Raw genomic sequence first — 19,013 nt, 5'->3', positions numbered from 1 at the left:
AGCAGCTTGACCCGGGCCGCTCCTTATGATCGTCCAGTCGCTGAGAACTCCGACAAGTGACAACTTTACCCACTGTTAGGTTCTTCTCTTTCCCCTGTGAATGAGAACATATGTGGAAGAAAAAGATCGCGATAGCAGAGCAGCAGAGTGTGTCCAGGAAACTCACTGTTCCGGTCGCAAAAGTTCAGCCCTACTGTTCTGCTTAAGAAGAGTGGCCAATTGAGTCCAGTGTTTATGCTGCTCCATGATCTTGACACGCCATTTTTATGAAAACAGTGAGACTTTTTTGCATAACTCGATACTTTGGTCAGATTCTTGAAGCTTGTTCCTGTCGAAGGGTCAAATGTGCGAGTAATTTCCGTGGAAACTAGAGGAACATGTTTTCTCCGCCAAGGAGAGTTAATGATACTGTTGAACACAGGTGGTTGAGAAACAAGTTGCTTTCAAGTACCAGAAAACATCATGAAAAGATGAACATGTTCCATCGGTACAGTTACATACATGTCCAACAACTCCATGAACTAAAGATGCGACAAAGTAATCAAATGGTCTATTTACTCTTCGATAAGCTATGGCATCTAATCAAGCAAGGACACTTAACTTTTTGTTCATTTCGATATTGCTGCTACCATGCAAAAGTAGTCTTCACACCCTCGAGTTCTCTGGTTGCCTGCTCCATGATACCCTCTGTTCTGCAAAACTACCAATAACGGCAGATCGCTCCCTTTTGCTCAGATAATTGGCAACCTGCTCGTAATATTCTTCACTGTCGAAATCTACTAACACCTTCACCAAATGTGTGCTCTGTTGGTCGACTACAACCTGCCCATCCGTGCTTGTTGAATTGTTGGCAACAATGCTTATTGTCTTCAGTTGTAATGACTGTTCGATATTAGATCCTTCCACCAGATAAACAGCACCAAGTAGTTCTCCAAGAAATATATCCTACATTTATGAAAAATTACCCCCAAAAGAGAGAATAATTATTGAGTCACATATATATACTGTACAATAGTTTGAGATGTAATAGTTCCTGTCTTTATGGGTTCAAAATCCTTTGCAGGCAATCTACTAATATGCAGGCTCACCGGTCAAAAGAGTCCTCAGTTGTAATGCCCCAGGTTCACAATTGGCTAATACCTAACCATGTACTGGGTGCGCACGCATAACAACCGAATTGCACTTCCTCCGCGTTTCATGCAAAACGGTTGACTGGGGGTTGCACCTATGGGTTTATACGTTGGAGATGCTCCACTAAACTAGAAATGTGGACTATTTCAACCATCGCATACATATATACGTGGTCATTGGTTTCTAGGGTTGAGCTGGTATGTCACACTCAGGATTGGTTAAAACAGTATAAGTATTAAGTACCCCTTGAATCCTTGACAATTTAACTTAACTCGACATTTGATGGTCAGAAAATCACGATTTCCGTAAGCAAAACTATAACTCGTTTTTTCATTTCATCCTTTTGCACTTTTGAAAAAATAGCTTTAGCAAATAACAGAAGGAGCTGCAGACATTACCATATGATGATATAGCTTGTGCTTCTGTTGAAGGTCATGCAGCAATGACAGTAAGTGGAGGACAAAATTTGATTCTGGAGTATGTTGTGCATGCTTTAGAGCTTCAAGGAGAGGCGGAAAGGAAGCAGCTTTTCTCTGAGAGCTCAGGGGAATCAGTGTGATATCCAGAGTGGACTCTAGAACTACTATCGCAGCTAAGGGATCAAGAAATATATTAAATTCCGCATATCTATTAGATGGAATAGTGAACACGTTTCCATTCGAATCATTTCCATCTCTGATATGTCCTCCAACAACATATACACTCTGTGCACAACAGGAACAAGTCAATATTAACAGTGAACAGTTTAAACTTATCCTATTTCAAAATGCATTAAATACTGCACGGAAGCAAAAAAATACCAAATAACCAACCTCTATTACAGAACTTGCATTCTTGTCGGAGAGAAGAATGTTGGCCAAATTTGTAAGAGGTCCACTGGTAAGTATAGTGATCTTCTCACTTGGATAAAGTTGCTTTTTAACGGACTGCCAAACTTCAAAAGCCAAAGGTTGACGAAGTTCTGGATGACCAGTATTTCTAGGAGCACCATGTTCTACTGAATTTTCAGCAGTGCACCTAATTGTTCAAATCAACAAACTGTAAATATTTAAGCCACTTTCATTATTTCATATGTGGGTCATTTTGGTTCAAGGATACCTTCTGGGACTTCTTGGCAAAGACCGAGCTAGTCCATAAAGAGTGTCACAGTCAAGAAGACCACCACTGCCTTGGGGAATTGCACTGACATACTTGCAACCAAGGGTTGGAGTGCCTAATGCAGTGGAATTACCACGGCCAACAGGAATGTCATCGCGACCCATCATATGTAGAATGTCATAAACGACATCAATAGTTGCGGCATTTGCCCAACCATTGCAGCTAACTATAATTCCCTACATTCATTATAGTAAAATTACTGTGTGGCCAAAAATAGCAAGGCAACAAAATCTTTTATTTGCATGTAGGCACATTAATGTGCCATTGCAGATAATTGTACCTTTAAATCTATTACTTCAGTAGGTGCCTTCAAGAGGTATATAAGGGAAATAAAATCTCCAGGACTCATGTCCATGTCAAAAATGACCACTTTCCCCTTACTTTTGTTAACGAAGTCTGACTTGTAAAGAACCTCTCTGTAAAATGGAAACTGTGACATAATGTCTAAACGGCCCGAGTTCTCAGAGAGGGTTAGGACCTGCAGACCACAGTTCAGTTACCACCAATCTTAGAATGGACCAATATGACATAAATTATTGCTGACAATGCTTACAAGATGCTTTATTTTACATTACATGTGACGATGAATGCAATGTGCATTAACTCCTCCATGCACAGCTTTGTGTTCACAGGATATCGTTACCTAAAGAGCAGGCTAATCTATAGCTGACGAGTATGCAGGGTAAGATGCCATTTCAATTTTGGATTGGCTTAAGTAAAACATTCTTTTTTTTTCGTATGGCACCTCTGAGCTCAGGTATGGACAATGGTATTCAAATGTGTTTTAAGACGATGTCTGTATAGCAAACTCACTCCTTAGTGAACAACCTCATAAACAAGCATGCTACAGTAGTAGATGCTACAACCATATACCACTAAATCTGTCTTTCCGTAGAGCAATTTTTTGGGTGGGCTAGAATGAGCTCGTTCTCAGAGTCAGTAATCTTCAAACAATAACAGGGTATAATGAAGTGGATTTTACATAAAACAGACGATCTATTATCCAGTCTATGTAGCTACTCGGGGGAATTCTCAAACTTGGTTTGCAAATAAGCTGAAATTGCCCCCTAGCAATAGATCTTACATTAGGCAAAAGGGTATATACTAACCAAAGGTAATCTGTCAAAGAGAAACTAGCGAGGTAGCACATAATGTTGTTTTTTTGCACAGAGATGCGAATATTCAGCCTCTCTTTTGTTGCTAGTTTGCCTGATTAGTATGGTGTGCTTATCTATTTGCATTTCATTTACCATTCCCTTCTAGTGTGCTCAGTATGGTTCGGAGAGTGGCTTTCAAGAAATGGTGGCTTGGTGCTAATCTACCAGCACATATGTTGGTTGGGTTGACGTTCTTTGTTGGTCAAAATGGCGATGACAAATATAGATGTGCAGGCTTCAGCAGCAGGTGGTGAGGTATTCTGTGATGGCTAAGAGAATGCTTTGATGGCCCTAGTCCAGGAGCTCTTCATCAGTGATGGATTGAGCCACTGATGCATAGAAATAGGCTGCGTACTCATTGAAAAATTACTTTCCAAACTATGTGTTATGTTGAACTGTTTACTTCTAGTATTCTTGCTACAAGTCTAATAAAACCGTGGATATGTGCGTCTCACGATGCAAAGCACATGAAAGTGTTCTCTTCTATTATTTAAAAAGAGTATGGACTATTATGGCTCCCAATATGTAAAATCCAGCAATTCTTCTAAATAAAAGGTTCAGCAGATATACTGGCACATGCCAATGTATCTGCCATCACCAGTCAGCTGATACAGATGATACCAAAAAAGTCACAACAGAAGCAGATTATGACCAATTAGCAAACTAGTAATAGCTAGTTCACATTCTTAAGTGCTGATTTATACCATAGGACAAACTCAAAATGAGAGCACATAAAATATTCAACTGTCAAGCATAATATAATAAACAAGTTATCTGAAACTTTCCTACTGTTATACATAAAGAACCACAATCAATTGGAAGCTTACAAGGTGACTGTATTTTTCTACCTAATAAAAAGATGATTGCATTGCAGAGGCTATAATTTGAATATTGACAGACATAATAGATACAATAGGTAAGAATTTGTATTTATTAACCACGTGAGCTGTGATATTGTGGCATGCAAGGTCATACGCCAGCCGGGCTTACCTCTAGGAAACTCTTGAAAAACTCCCTATTCAGATGGCTATTTTTATCGGTGTTTGGTTTAGCCTTTGTGGCAACACGAACACGGACTGCTTCTGGACCAGACATTTCCTTAGTGTATCCATCCTAAGAAAAAATATAATTAGTCAATATATTGAGTTTCTCATACACAGTAAATTTGTTAAGTCATCTAATTCACTTGCAACATGGGGAAACTCACTTGACCATATTAAATAGTAATATTTGCTCCGTTCTTGTAATGCATTTTTTCATGAAATTTTATATGTATTCAAATCAAAAATTTAGATCCACTGGATATCCTTTATACGACGTTTTTATGGCAACAGAATGAAGTGATACATAAGGGCATGTGTCAGAAATTTTTTAGCTTCGCTGGAATTTGAGTTCTTTGTTTTTTTTCTCTCTCTCCTTGTTTTGGTTTCCTTATGTTTCTGTTGTGTTTCATATCTAGCCTACCCCAACTTGCTTGGAAAAAGGCTCTGATGTTGTTGTAACTATATTTCCGATTTAAAAATGTGCAACTGACGCATATAAATCAATTAGGCTAGGGGACATACCTCACATCTTCCTTTCCTACTTCCCTTGATGAGACAGAAGTTGTCTGTAATTCCAGTTTGAACATGACCACTATGAACTCCACCTTTTTCAAGACCAAACTTGGGAATTGTATGGACACTGAATAATGGGTTCGAACTATCATATACACCATACGGTTCATTTGAAGTTATTACTGTGACGTTCATATAAACAAGCTCGGCAAAATCATTTCCATCTTGGAAATTCTTGTCATTGCGCATGCTAGAGATGGCTACACCAGAAGTAAAGGAATCCCACATGAAATAGCTCTGCATTATGCAAAGACAACAAGAAGAAATAGTAAGAGAACCCAGAAAAGGTTCTATATTTCACCAAATCAAAATTATGTAAGGGTAAATAATATGAACTTACTGCATGGAATTGATCATCGGACCATGTGTCTCGAGCCATTTTCAAAGACTTGAAACAGTATTGTGCCTCGAATGTACTTTGATGTTGTTGAAATGCATAAAAGAAATCTTCGTTGACTGGAATTGTATTAGTTGCATCAAGAGGGAGAAGGGTGATTGGAATGCCAGAATGAAACACCTGAAGAAGTAAAATATTAGCTAACTTATTATTTGTCGGTCTATAAAGTGACACGATTATAAAGTAAAAATAGATTCACGTATTATCGAGTTATTTATTATATCAAGTAGTACGAAAGATCAAGTTCATATACAGCTCCCAGCTTCAGTTCAGAAACAATAATTCTATAAATATTACATTAATGTGGGGCACTTAATCACAGAAGGGGAGTAACAACGCTAGCATGCATGTCAACATGGAAAGAACATTATTCTTATCCGCTGAAGAATTTATTATGGAGGCTAGACGGCAAGACATGGAACATGATTGTTCTTTGCTCCTTGAGAGAAATGCTATTATGCAATAAGTGGAATCCAAGACCAAGGGATACAAATTTAGAGATACAGACGTAAAAGAAATAAGATAATTTCACTTTTAAAGTCCAACCAGAAAAGAGTAGAATAGGAGGCCTCTTTAAGATGCAAGACACATACCTGATATGCAGCAAAGGGATCACCAAATATGTTGAATTCTGCATTAGGATTGGTATTGTAACTAGTAAACAAGTTACCAATGTCACCACATTGCTGTGGTGTACAAGATGAGGTAGCATTTTGCGGACAGCAACCTGTTGGGTTCTTCGATCTCACACCACCACCCATAATGTATATGTGTTCCACATTTCTTTTCAGGTGTGGATATGTCATAAGAAAAATAGCGAAGTTTGTATGTGATCCAATGAGAATGACGGTTGTGGGGCCAGCAGATATTGTCTCTATCATTACTTGCTGAGTTGTAGGTTGATGAAGTGGTATATATCTTCTGTTCCCCTGTTTTACATATTAAAACAAAAACTTGGACCTGGTAACAAATATACAAATAAGCAGAGTACCCAGGCACATTTCTTCTAGAAAGGACACTAAAATGATGGCTTGGTATCATAAATATTCCTCAAACTGCTCTTATTTGGCTCCAGGGCTGGTTCACCGCAGACAATAAAAGTATTTTGGTTCTAATGTTTCCCTTAGTCAAGCAACGTTTTTTTAAAAAAAAAATTGACCGTATGTTCGTTTAAAAAAAAAATTGACCGTATGTTCGTTTAAAAAAAAAATTGACCGTATGTTCTTAATATGAGCTTGTCCTTTGGCTAATTAACACCAGATAAAAATATGCCAGCTTCCAGACACATTTAGACGACAAATAAGCAAGTTTTGATTACCATCATAATATCTTTCAGATGTTACTCTGAGAAGTATGGTTCAGAGTGCTACACGAATACAAAGTTGAAGCCATCACCCTGACAACCACTGATGATTTTTGTAGCAAGGTGAAGGGAATACGCTTGCTCATTCAGCTTACATTGTGGAGCATCTAGCGCACGCGTAATGACTGTATTTGGAGTGAAGGGAATACACTCGCTCATCCAGCTTACGTTGTGAAGCATCTAGCGCACGCTTAATGACTGTAGCACTCTGAACAGAGTGAGAAGTATGGTTCAGAGTGCTACACGAATACAAGGTTGAAGCCATCACGCTGACAGTCACTGACTATTTTAGTAGCAAGGTGAAGGGAATCTGCTCGCTCATCCAGCTTACGTTGTGAAGCACCTAGAGCACGCGTAATAACTGTATTTGAGGGCTTGAATCCAAACTGTTCTATGGTCGTCGATTCAGTGCTGGGAGAAGCAAAGCTTATGGACGTTGGTTGGATCTAAAGAGCTTCACCGATTGCCCCAGCACAACCGGCCTCCTGACTGGCGAGTTGCCATGGCTCAAGTGGTGGCTGCTGCGGCTGCGGCTGCTTGATTTATTTTCTGTTTTAGAGTAGCTTGGCTTTCTTTTCATTTTCTTATTTGTTTTGTTTTGCTTGTGTTTAGTTAGAAGTGGGGTGAATTTATTTTTTCCACCTTATTGGTGTTTTTTCTTACTAAGATGACACCATTTTGGTGTGTGTCCGAGAAAAAATCATAAGATCTTTAATCTTACAAATATGCAGAAATAGTAAATAAATGATTCACGTAGCTCTGAAATTTAACTCCACTTTTCCAGAAAAAAGAGCAACGGGTAGGATGAGACAAGGTAAAATAGACCAAAATGTCAAGTTTGGCAAATTTTGTGTATGGCTATGTCTCAGTTGATTAAACTTTTTTACGTCTTACAAATGATTATTAGGTTGCTAGGTGATGCAGTGGTGGACAGTTGACCATATTTTTAAACATGAAAGTGCAAAACTTCTACACGGGGCATCACAAAGGTATGCCGGCATACCTGTGGAAGGAAGCTCCTTCTGATTCCCCCGTTAGTGTCGACGTCCAACCGTCCACCACCTTCTATTGGAATCGCTTGCCTATATCGGCATTCCCCAACCGTTGTGATGCCCTAAAATTTAACCTGTATATTAGTATCCACATTTTAAAAGGAAAATCACCTGAAAATATTTTTAGATGTTTTCTCTTGGGCATTTCTACACAAAGATAGTATTCCCTATGTTTTGATTAAGATACCGCATAGATGCCAACAACATACCTGATCAATGAGAGGTAAATAACCACCAACGTTGGGATAAATGGTTCCATCGTCTGATATGCCGCCATCACCACCGACACCGACCAGAATGTCGTCGCGGTCCATCATGTAGAGGATATCATACAGATGATTCACGGCATGCCCGGCATCACTCCAGGCATTCACATTGATGGTAACTGCCTGCAAATGTTCACAGGAGAAGCAATGTATCATGTCCTTGTGAACAACTGCAAAATAACCACCTATTGCAATCGTGAAACATGTCTCAGAGATTTGCAGGACTACCTGTAAAGTAGATTTAGCAAAGTGATATATGTCCTAATGCTAGTAAGATCACAACAACCTTCGAAGACAATGCTTCAATCAAATAAATTAACTGCCACGGTTTCTTACCATTCTCCTTGTTCCCCAATTGACCCAGGTATCGGAGAAGACTCAGCTCGACCGCCTCGAGTGGCCCTGCCGCTGTACTGCCCCTTTCCCGCGGCGGACATCTGACTCCGCAGAAAAGGGGGAGGGCGGCGCCATCGCCGATCCATTTGGACGATCCTGCACCCGACGTCGAACCGTCGCGTCATCTGAGTCCCCGCCGCCGGACGTCGCCCTCAGCATCGCCATCGCCACGCTACCAAGTCTCGGTCCGTCGGCACGCGCGTTCTCGGGGCCGTGGAGGCGTCGCGCCACCCTCGGCGACGGGCCGACGGCGGCGGCCTTCGCCCCCGTGAGCCACTACTCGAGGTAAGTGGGCCCAAACATCGTCTGATTCACAGACTTGTTAGTCCCACATCCTAAACCGAAATCTCCCACACTCGGCACTAGTGCACCCAAAAACCTGGGCCCGGTTATTATATTGGGCCGTTTCTTCACATTCAACTTTTGTTTTATTTTTCTTTACCGGTACGTGCACTTCCTTTTCTTTACTATTACATTGCAGTTGGGAATGGTGTGCACTTTGACATCAAACATTGGAGCAATCCTAACCATTGATCACCCAAAAATACGCTCATCAAACCCACGCCGCTCTGGATGAAAAAAAGTTCAGAATTTATTGCCTACCAATCATCTTTACTATTACATTGCAGTTGGGGATGATGTGCACTTTGACATCAAACATTGGAGCAATCCTAACCATTGATCACCCAAAAATACGCTCATCAAACCCACGCCGCTCTGGATGAAAAAAAGTTCAGAATTTATTGCCTACCAATCAGATCACCATAAATCATGGAAACTTCAAAACATGGTTGAGGAAAAATAGATACAAATTTACTGCGTATCAATCAAATTGGCACAATAAAGGAAACAATCACCCGGTATCAAACAATCACGTCCAATATTGTAGGGTGTTTGGCAACTTAAGGGAATGTGAGTGGGAGTTTGATTGGAGAGTAGTCTTAGAAAGTTGATTATTGTTCCCAATCCCACGTTTGGCAAGTGATAGGAATTAGTACGGGTGAGGATTTGACAAGATTTTTTTGCCCGCCCGTTAATCTATGATGATAGTAACTGCCCCCCTATTTCCATTTGTTGATCAACACTAATAATGATCAGATTTTTTTGGGTTCACACTTTCCTCTCTCATCTCCTTCATCCGGATCGGAAAAGGCAACACAGATTCGCCTGGCCTAATCACGGCATGTTTTTAGGAAAGCAATCAGAGATGCTTTATTTTCCGCTCTTCCTTGGTTCGCCGCCGCCATTCGGACGTCACCCAGCCCACACGATGCACCCCCAGCAGCACCCACCCCTCTCTGTATCGGATCCATCTTCCAATGATGTTGGAATCTGACGCCTTCACCGCACCGACTTAGGACGCGTCGTAGCGGCGGTGGTCGTGGGATTCAGTCCGCCCGAGGAGCCGTAGGCGGTGCTTTCAGCGGATCCATTCGGGCAGCTTGACGTGGCGTGGAAGATCACCTCCATCGCGATGGCGTCCCACATTGGACGGCTTGAGGCTTAGGCCGAGGGGATGCGCTCAGCTCGCCCAGGCGGCCCAGCCTTCCACCGTCGACGAGGACCTCGACAAACGAGTCAGCAGCTCGAGTCTGCGCTAGCGCTCTTCACCTCCACCTCAACCGCGCTGGCAAATCGAAGGTAAGTTTCTTTGAGATGCAAATTGTTGTGTCAAGTGGATTCACCATTGACTTTGGAGATCAGCGGGACGAGTGGATTTCAGACCGCATCAGTGGAACTTATCAGCCAACCCGGTCTCAGTGATTCTGTGAATTATAAGTTTGAAGATTCTGTCTTTTTCCATGCGGATATGTGCAGGAGATGTCGCTATACGAGAATGTTGTCGAATACCTTCAAGAGGTTGAACAGAGATGTTGCCAATGCAAAGTGCCATATTGTTGCATTGCATTATGTAAGGATAATTAAGTAAAGAGGTAAGTGTCTCCTCTTCGATGTTAAAATCTTAATTTTTCGATGTACCACTTACTGCATATTCTTGAGGTCCCCTATGTTGTGTTTAGTCTGTCTTTATCCTTCTCATTCTTGAAAACAACCTGATCCATCCTCAGTTCATGTCCGGGATTGCAAATTATATGCAAGTGAACCTACTCATTGGTATAAAAAAACATAGAATTTATCTGTCACTGTAGCCGTATAGAGTTTTTGCTTGTTACTACTTCCGTAAAAAAACATAAAAAAATGTTGCTTGATCTTCCTCGACGCCGTCACCAACATCTACTATAAGAGAAACCGGCATCGCGTGCTGTATTTATTTGTTTCTTTTTTTGCAATTTGGAGTTCACAAAAACTCGCAATTACAGGCTCTATTTGGTTCGATTAGAAACATACAAGATTACCACAAACAATCTGATATCAGAGATGGAACCATCATATTTTGCATCCAAACTTTTCCTCGTCATGTCTTATGTTTTATGTGATTATTGGTTGATTTTCTTGGTTATTAATTTTTTTATTTGAAGAAGAATAATATGTTATGGTTTGATTACATACAACAACCGAGGATGCAAGAGAAAATATATTGTGTCCCTTTGGTTCATGGTCTTGAAGAAGGAAAGCACTAGACCTTCTTTGTGACATATTCTGGTGAATGTCGGGAACTTATTCACTTAGGTTTCAAGTAATTTGCACCATGCCAAATTTATTAAGTCTTGTACGTATTAATAAACACTGATGTTACGGTACAAGTGTTATGCCACATAATGGTTCTATTCATATGTACTTCTTGAGTTATTTTGAGGGGGGTGTGACTTTCGAGCGGACTAGAGGAGGAAGACAACATGCTCTCTTTTTGCAAGATGAGGGGGAAAAATGGAGGCCTAAGGTTAATGAATAATGCATTTTCTAAAATAAGAGGAAGATTGATTGACTTATGCAGTCAACGCACGGGCATTCACTTTGACATCCAATGTTGGAGAAATCGTAATCGTCGATCATTCATCAAATTTCCCTCCAAAACATGCATCAAACCCATGCCACATCTGATGGAAAAAGTTAAGAATTATTTCCTACCAATCAGATTGCCATAATCAAGGAAATGTCCAATGTTTCTAAGGGAAAACTAAATATTTATTGTGTATCAATAAAATCCCCATAATAAAGGAAACAATCACCCCGGTATCAAACAATCACGTTCAGTATCTCGGCAGACAAGAAAGCAATCAAGGTAATCTCACCAAGAATGTTTCACCCTGCCTTCGTTGGTGTCATTCGCGTCTCACTCCATTCCGCCCGCCCGTCGCCTCACCCCTCGCTCTTGACCAACACTCCTCTCGATCCTCCTCTCCCACCTAGGCATGGCCGCCATTCCTGTGGGTGACCAACCATATGGCGCCGCTCAGCTATGGCCTCCAACGGGGATCTCAAGGACCTGCTCGTTGGGGCCCAAGCTAGACTTGGGAGCGACGTATAAGTGTTGTCCCTCCTCAAAGTTGACCCGACACGACAACTTTGAGGTGCCCGAAGCTCGCGCCCTGCACGGATGACATGGAGGGACCGGTGCGGCCTCTAGAGCCTAGATCATGGATGCAGCCGTGCCTACCATCAGTACCAAAACAGTATTGATTGATATAATGAGATTTTCAAGGATTTTTGTTGAACAAAATGTTTTATTATTTTTGGAATTGTGATGTACTCCATACTGTTAGGTTGCACCTTCGATACTGAATAATATGAGCTTACCTTTGAAGAGTTCTGTGAATTCTTAAGAGAGTAGATATACTGTACTCTTGCTCCATTGCAAATTTTAGAATAGTCTATTTTTTGCCCGTCTTCTCTGTTTGGATTTATTTACTAATTATAAACTGTTTTTTTTTTTACTTTGCTTGGATTGGCACTAGAGTAAGAAGTAAAAGAGTTATTTTGTAGTGTTGCTAAGATTTTATTTGTGTTGTTTCATATGGATTTACCAACCTTTGTTAACTTCTTAGATTCCAGGCTTGGAAAAATGATAAGGATGTTTGCAATAGAGTTCACCAGTGATTGACAACCCTGACAACCCTGCTTGATATTTCACTATCCTTCCACTAACTGCCAAGAGGGTACATGCAACAACAAGGTTGCAATGACCGTGATGTGGTGCCACTGTTCAAGTGTTAGGGGCAAGGACTGGAGCTCCTTTCGTACTCCTTTCATGCACAGGAATAGGTAAAATTAAATGGTAGGATTTCTTCAGGTTGGTTATCAAGATGTTAGTGCTTGGTTCTTATATATGTTATGTCATCAGTTCCTATTCTTTTTGGTTAGAAATGATATGTTCTTGACTGACCACATTTTGGCTGAGATACGGAGAACACATAAGGTGCTTGTATGTTTTGCCTAAACATTGTTTTAGATTCAGATAATACATACCATAGTATTTATTTTGCTTCACTTCGGTTCAAATTTATTGTTGCAGTTTGGAACCAACAAAGTATACCCATTGTTGCAGTTTGTTTGAGTTGTGTGAATGGAAGAAACTTTGAAACTAATTTGTTTCGTAGCAATGCACTTATATCTTTCCTATACATTTCCAATGCTAAATCAGATAGCTAAGGTGAAGGGTGATGAAATGGATGTTGATGTACTAGGTACTTTGGTAGTGTTACTGTTAAATAATCATTGAATGGAGAAGATTAGTTTCTTTGATGTAATGAAGTAAAAAAAATAATTCCATACTGATTTGTTGTCTGGTTTACAAGAGAGAGCGAATTGGTAGGAATGAGTCATGATTTTTACAAAGTACCATCGAATTATTTTTGGAAACTATATGGCTATCTTTTCAATACAAGTGAACTTTTATGTGTATTATGTCTATTATATGTGAGAAGAAAAAAAATCTCGAGAGCCGTAGCAACGCACGGGCATTCAACTAGTAAAAATAAAAAAACAAGAATGTTGTGCTTGTAGAGAAGTTCTCAAAGGCTCGCGATAAGGTTGGCGGTGGTGTAGCCTGACTAACCCTGTTTCAATTTGATCGCCTACATGCCGTACTTCCACACATGTGTTTTCTGTGGTAAATCATGTATATTGAGGGAAGACATGCGCAAATTCACCGTGGAGGAACCAATAAAGGTTAGACATAAAGCTTTCCATCCCCAAGTTCGAGACTCGATGCTTAAAAAGCACCACCAAAAAGGATATTCACATGTATTGTTGTCCCCACTTGATGGCATGTGCACGGTATTGACTCGTCCCACATAGCACACCGAGGAGTGAAGCATCTTCTTCTCCCCTCCATTGAGAACAAACCCTGGACAATTCACTTTTTCTCAGGGGGCAGGTCTAGCATCCCTCTTGCCTGAACAAACGCATAGGCTTGCTGGTGGCGCACTTGCTTGCATTTGTGATTTTCTATAGCGGTTTGTTCAAAAAAACATGCATTTTAAGCATGTTTTCCTTGACTTCATAAATGCTTTTCTTTTGATGTGGACATCACCACAGGACCAAGCCACACAATGCAAAGTGAACTGCCCTATTATCCTTACCGACGTATCAAAATTGCCTTGAAAATGCCACCTCGGCACAAAGGCAGTTAAGCTCACTTTCTCATCTAGCATGTGGGGGTAATTATTGATACTGCATCTCCATGTTTTTATTTAATATTGACAACTCATTGTGCAGAGTTAGATGGAAAACTGGTGTATCACTTGTTTTCATGGAGATTCTATATGACATCAGTGTTGGCATAAGAATCAACACAACAAGCTTTATCTTTATGTTATTATGCATGACCTTGTGGCATGTATTATATACAGAGTAGTAGTGTTGCATGAAATATATTTGCCAATAGAAATGAGAGGGAGATTTAGATATAACATATATTTAACCGTTAAAAGCATGTGAGAAAAGAAAGGCGCTCCCAACGCGTTTAGAGTTTCCATCCCCTCTATCGGTGATGTTGCCAGTCCTGCCTGCCTCCGATCCCTTTCAAACCTTAGAGGTGTGGCAGACCCAGGCCTCTCACTTGCGGGAGGGTTCTTATTTCTTTTTTTAGCTTATTTGTATTTGTCAGTTGGTGAGTTAGCGATGACATCCTGGTATTAGAATAAGGTCTTTCTCTTCATATCCCCTCTTCGAGGGTGCATGTAGACCTAGTGAAGGGTGCGTGGAGTTGTGTGTCTGGTGGAGCTTCCGGGATCCTGTCGATGATCTTGTTCGTTGGTGTGGTTGTAGATCTAGCTCTTTTGTTCTCCGGTTCTCAGCATTGATGATGTTTGTTGTTGTGATGTGTTGGTCCTTTGGGGCCAACAAGCTCTATTACAACAACCTTTGTTTGGCTCTGATGATGGAGGGGTAAGGACGACGGCGCATCACTGGCTCACGGAGTGCTTGTATTCGTTGTTAGGTGGTACACAAGGTTCTATTTGTATTTTTGTTACTTTGGGGTTCTTTGCACTGTTGTGATGAGTAGTAATAGACCGTGGATCTTTTCGCAAAAAATTATAATAGAGGAGCTATGGAGATATATCGGTGAATTTTGTTTATGTATGGGGAAGTGGTCTGGGTAAAAGCAAGCTTGATTTTATGGTAAGGAAATAAGGATGGTGGTGTGACCTAGCATCGTTCCTCCCAATAATCTCTCGTCATATGTAGGTCTTCGGAAAAAAAACATAGATCCTCGAACCGGGCAATAGCGTTGTTGATGGCATCGATTTTTCTCATTGGAGGTGTTGTTTATGTTAAATATAAATACATTGCTTAATCTCTCTTTGACTTTTGGTTTAATTGGCTAGTGCAACAATCTTTCATGGTATCAGAGCTAAGAAGTCTCCAATTCAAGACTGTGCGTGCAACAAACAAACAAAAAGATTATGCGGCCTGCACCAAACCCACGCTAAGGACTAAAATAGCCTAGACGTGAGGGGGGTGTTAAATATAAATAACTGACTAGTCTCTTTTCATCAGTTCGAACTTTTGGTTTAATTGGCTAGTGTAGCAATCTTTCAGTTTATAAGGAGTTGGTTCACAAGATCTCCCGCTCTTGCCTGTTCGCCTGGTGAGGTCATAGTCAACGACGATATACCAAAAAGACAAATTTGTACCCCATCGATCCAGATTGGAGCTGGTACCAGGGGAGTTAAGTGGGTTCTAGTATGCTTGTTCCCTCTTCTATTAGTTATATCCTGCTGCTTCCATATTTGTAATCTTTAAAGCAGCAAAAGCCTATTTTCTGAAAATATACTCTACTCTACTGAGTAAAAAAACAGACTAGGAGAATAGTACAAGTTTATCATAGTGCCCACTTATATGAGCATAAGAAAAGAATCAAAAAAACTTATATATGCTAACTACAAAGTTCCAACCGACCAACCGAAAGAAATACTATTTGTAATTCAGTTAACTCGTTGGTCAGATTACTTTCGGGAGATATGGCTCACATATGTGGCAGAGTAATACAGCATATAGTCAAAAGAAGATGCTCTATCACCGTCTTGTCTACATCAGTTGTACTTTAATTATGCTTGGCTAATGACATTGCTACAAACCAGCTAGGTTTGGTTTATTTTATCAGTGCAGATTTTGCGGTTAGAAGGTTCTCCTTTTGTTTTTTGAGTAAACTTATGTCCTTGTTTATGCCCATATATATGGATTTGACATGAAACAAACAGTATCAAGTACTAAGAGATTTTGATTGTAGCTCTACTTTTTATAAAGTAATCGGTATCAATTACAAAAACTCAATTAGGCTTCCGGGTGCGTATGATCCCTCTACCATAAAATCATATTTTCAAGTGTTAAAAAAATTTGACAAAAAAATTTACATGTACATCTCCATAATACGTGTGTTCGTTAAGTTTCACGAAAAAAATGATATTTTTTGTAGTCTACGTGAAAAAGAGAAACTTTATCTTGTGACAAGTCTTTGTTTTACCACCGAATTTTATCTTTTTTACACACTCCACATGATAAGTCGATTTTTCATGAACGACTTTGTGAGCGCATAACATATGAAGATGTACGTGCGAAATTTTTATTTCAAATTTTTAAACATTTCAAAATATATCAAATATGTATTTTAAAATAAAGGAAGCATACGCTCCCATGTGGCAAAACATCACTCCCGTATCGATTATATCCTTCTGAATGTATGATAGATAGCACATTCAGAAATTTCAAAATCAAGACCACGGCTCCCAAGTTCAGAGTCCATCTGTTCTCCTGTCATGCCTAGTCAATTAGTCATCGTGTAGCTCGCAGTTATGAATCGTGACAGGAACAAATTTAATGCCAATCCTAATGGCATCGACGAAAACGACAATTCTCTTCCTGCATGCATGCTTTCAATCATGAAAATAAATGGTGGACTTCATTTGAGAAAGAACTCAAAGAAGCTCCTCTGTAAATCTCGCCTTGTTGCAACTTCGTTGATCTAACCTAGCTAGCTACGTACATGCAGGAGAAGAGAGGATCTGGTACTGGAGAATACCTTGAGCTCGAACTCGGAGCGGTTCTGCTTGAGGAGGTACATGAGCGCCAAGAGGTCGTCGGTGTCCATGTCCGTGTCCAGCAGGATCCGCTGCGGCGTCGCCTTATCCGTCGCCGCGACGACACCCGCTGCCACCACCGCCCAGACCATCACAGCCACGGCCGCCGCCGTCCTCCTCCTCCATGACGCCGCCGTCTTCTTCCTCCTCCACTTTTCCATTCGCCCCCCGAATAAACTAGCTAGTAGCAGGTAGCGAAAGTATACCGGAGTAATATGTAGCAGCCACCCCGTACGCTCGTACGATCTTCTTCAGCGAGCTGGGCTAAGTGTGTACGGACGGGACTGGCTAGGCGATCGAGCTACCTCCATGGCGAGCTATTAAATGCACGCATGGCAAGAGAGTGGTAGCTATGCCTAGTTGGAGTCTTGAGTATCTAACAGTTACTCTTATCAGTTAGTATCACTTATGGCCTTCTACTTGTGGTTGTATCGCACATGGATATTTTCGGTGTGTTCTGTATTGCACTTGCACAGTACATTCCTCTAGGCTCGTGCCATTCCAGCGTTCGGTGCTATACTGCTATACCATGCTACTCGTACTCGATCCAGTCTTTGTCAAGTTTCCAGACGATTGCCGGCCGGTGTGGCGTTTGCAGGGGCACTGAATTATTTGGGACCGCCGCCGGCGTGACCGCCCCTAGCTCCCAAGCTCCAATCGTTGGAGTACAAAATGCGTCTGGGAAGATGACAAGGTGGCCAATTTGGGTTTGATGGGCAAAAAGATAAGGGGCTTTTAGCGTCCACCAACAAACTATGATAATCATGAGATTCTCATGATTGTTCTATCATAAGACATGAAGTGTACTTGTTTGCTTTGTTTAGCTCGTGACACGGAGGGGATTAAAGAAAACAGAGGTCGGAAGTTCACGATCGATTCAAGGTCAAGTACTATGCCAAGGATTGGAGCCAGTTGATTGTTCTATCAATAGTGAGTGTGTGTGTGTGTTTTTTGGACAATTCATCAGCAAGCCGCACCAAATTATTGAATGGGCGCTATGGCAGTTGGGCCATGCTATCTGCGTGCTGATTGTACTCTGTAGAATTAATTACTTTGCTTAATGCTTATACAGACTTGCAGAGAAGCTTGTTTATATATTTGGCCAGAGATGATTGCACCCAGAGGCGGACCCAGGAATTTTTCAAAGCCTGGGCGTGTCGCAAGCTAACTAATAAAATTCTCCGGCAAACGTAAGCATCACGTGGGGAAAATAGTATTTTCGCAATAGTTCAAATGCGGAGCCATGAGCCGCTTTCCGTCGCAGGAGATCTCATCGACATGGTCCTCGATGGCCTCATTCATCTCCTCATCATGTCGTTTCAAAGTAGACGTGGAGGGTGGACTACACTGGATTAGCCATCAGCATGACGAGGTGATTTTCGCTTAAGTAGTAGCTTGGCGGCGATGCATTATGGAGAAGGAGAGGCGAAAAGATATGAGTGTCATTGTGTTCCATGGCGGAGAGAGCATGCACGCTTATATAGTGGTCGTAGACAGGGCCGATCCATAGATTTCGGGGGCCCTAGGGCGAAACGACACCAAGGACTCCTTTTTATAGTGGCTAAGCTTTTCTAGGGACGGGGGCGATGCCCCCCACCCCCCCCCCCCCCCCCCCCCCTACTCTGAAAATTTTCTTAAAGATATTTATTTGTGTTAAATTTATATATTTTACTTAAAGTTTAAGCATGATTAGTTTTCTGGCCCCTTAACAATCTCAGTCAAGCTTCACCACTTCGTCACACACACAAAAAAACTAAAAAAAAATATTATGCAGCAAGATAACTATTAGGGTAATGCAATATCAAACTAAATAATATTTACGTTTGAAAGATCCATGGTCTTTAGAATATTGGTGAAGATGTTTGAAACTATTTATTTCTATTGAATGCACGAACTATATGCCATGATTATTATTTCTACCAATAGCTACTTGTGTACATGTGTATTGTTTGCAACAAATAGCAATAATCAGAGAACAAATTATGAGGGTAAAA

The 19,013-nt window shown here is 40.9% G+C and overlaps 1 protein-coding gene across 3 annotated transcripts; it reads right to left on the bottom strand.

Moving 5' to 3' along the window:
- Positions 1-425: 425 nt before the first annotated feature.
- LOC127314492 (nucleoside hydrolase 3) lies at positions 426-17,372 on the bottom strand. Of its 3 annotated transcripts, none has more exons than XM_051344961.2 (12): positions 16,962-17,361; positions 8,084-8,263; positions 7,826-7,936; positions 6,053-6,388; positions 5,403-5,579; positions 5,012-5,299; positions 4,437-4,559; positions 2,570-2,767; positions 2,230-2,465; positions 1,944-2,148; positions 1,530-1,835; positions 426-945 (listed from the first exon to the last, which is right to left on the bottom strand). In XM_051344961.2, the coding sequence occupies exons 1-12, from the start codon at positions 17,178-17,180 to the stop codon at positions 646-648; spliced, it is 2,679 nt and encodes an 892-aa protein (XP_051200921.1). In that variant the 5' UTR covers positions 17,181-17,361; the 3' UTR covers positions 426-645. The 3 variants fall into 3 exon arrangements, with proteins under 3 accessions (XP_051200921.1, XP_051200931.1, XP_051200945.1); XM_051344971.2 differs by lacking the exon at positions 16,962-17,361 and adding an exon at positions 8,477-8,856; XM_051344985.2 differs by lacking the exons at positions 426-945; positions 1,530-1,835; positions 1,944-2,148 and having other exon boundaries at positions 2,257-2,455; positions 16,962-17,372.
- Between the last annotated feature and the right edge of the window lie 1,641 nt (positions 17,373-19,013).

The sequence above is a fragment of the Lolium perenne genome, chromosome 1 (genome assembly GCF_019359855.2).
Source record: "Lolium perenne isolate Kyuss_39 chromosome 1, Kyuss_2.0, whole genome shotgun sequence".
Lineage (NCBI taxonomy): Eukaryota > Viridiplantae > Streptophyta > Magnoliopsida > Poales > Poaceae > Lolium > Lolium perenne.
This window is presented reverse-complemented; position numbering and strand designations above follow the sequence as displayed.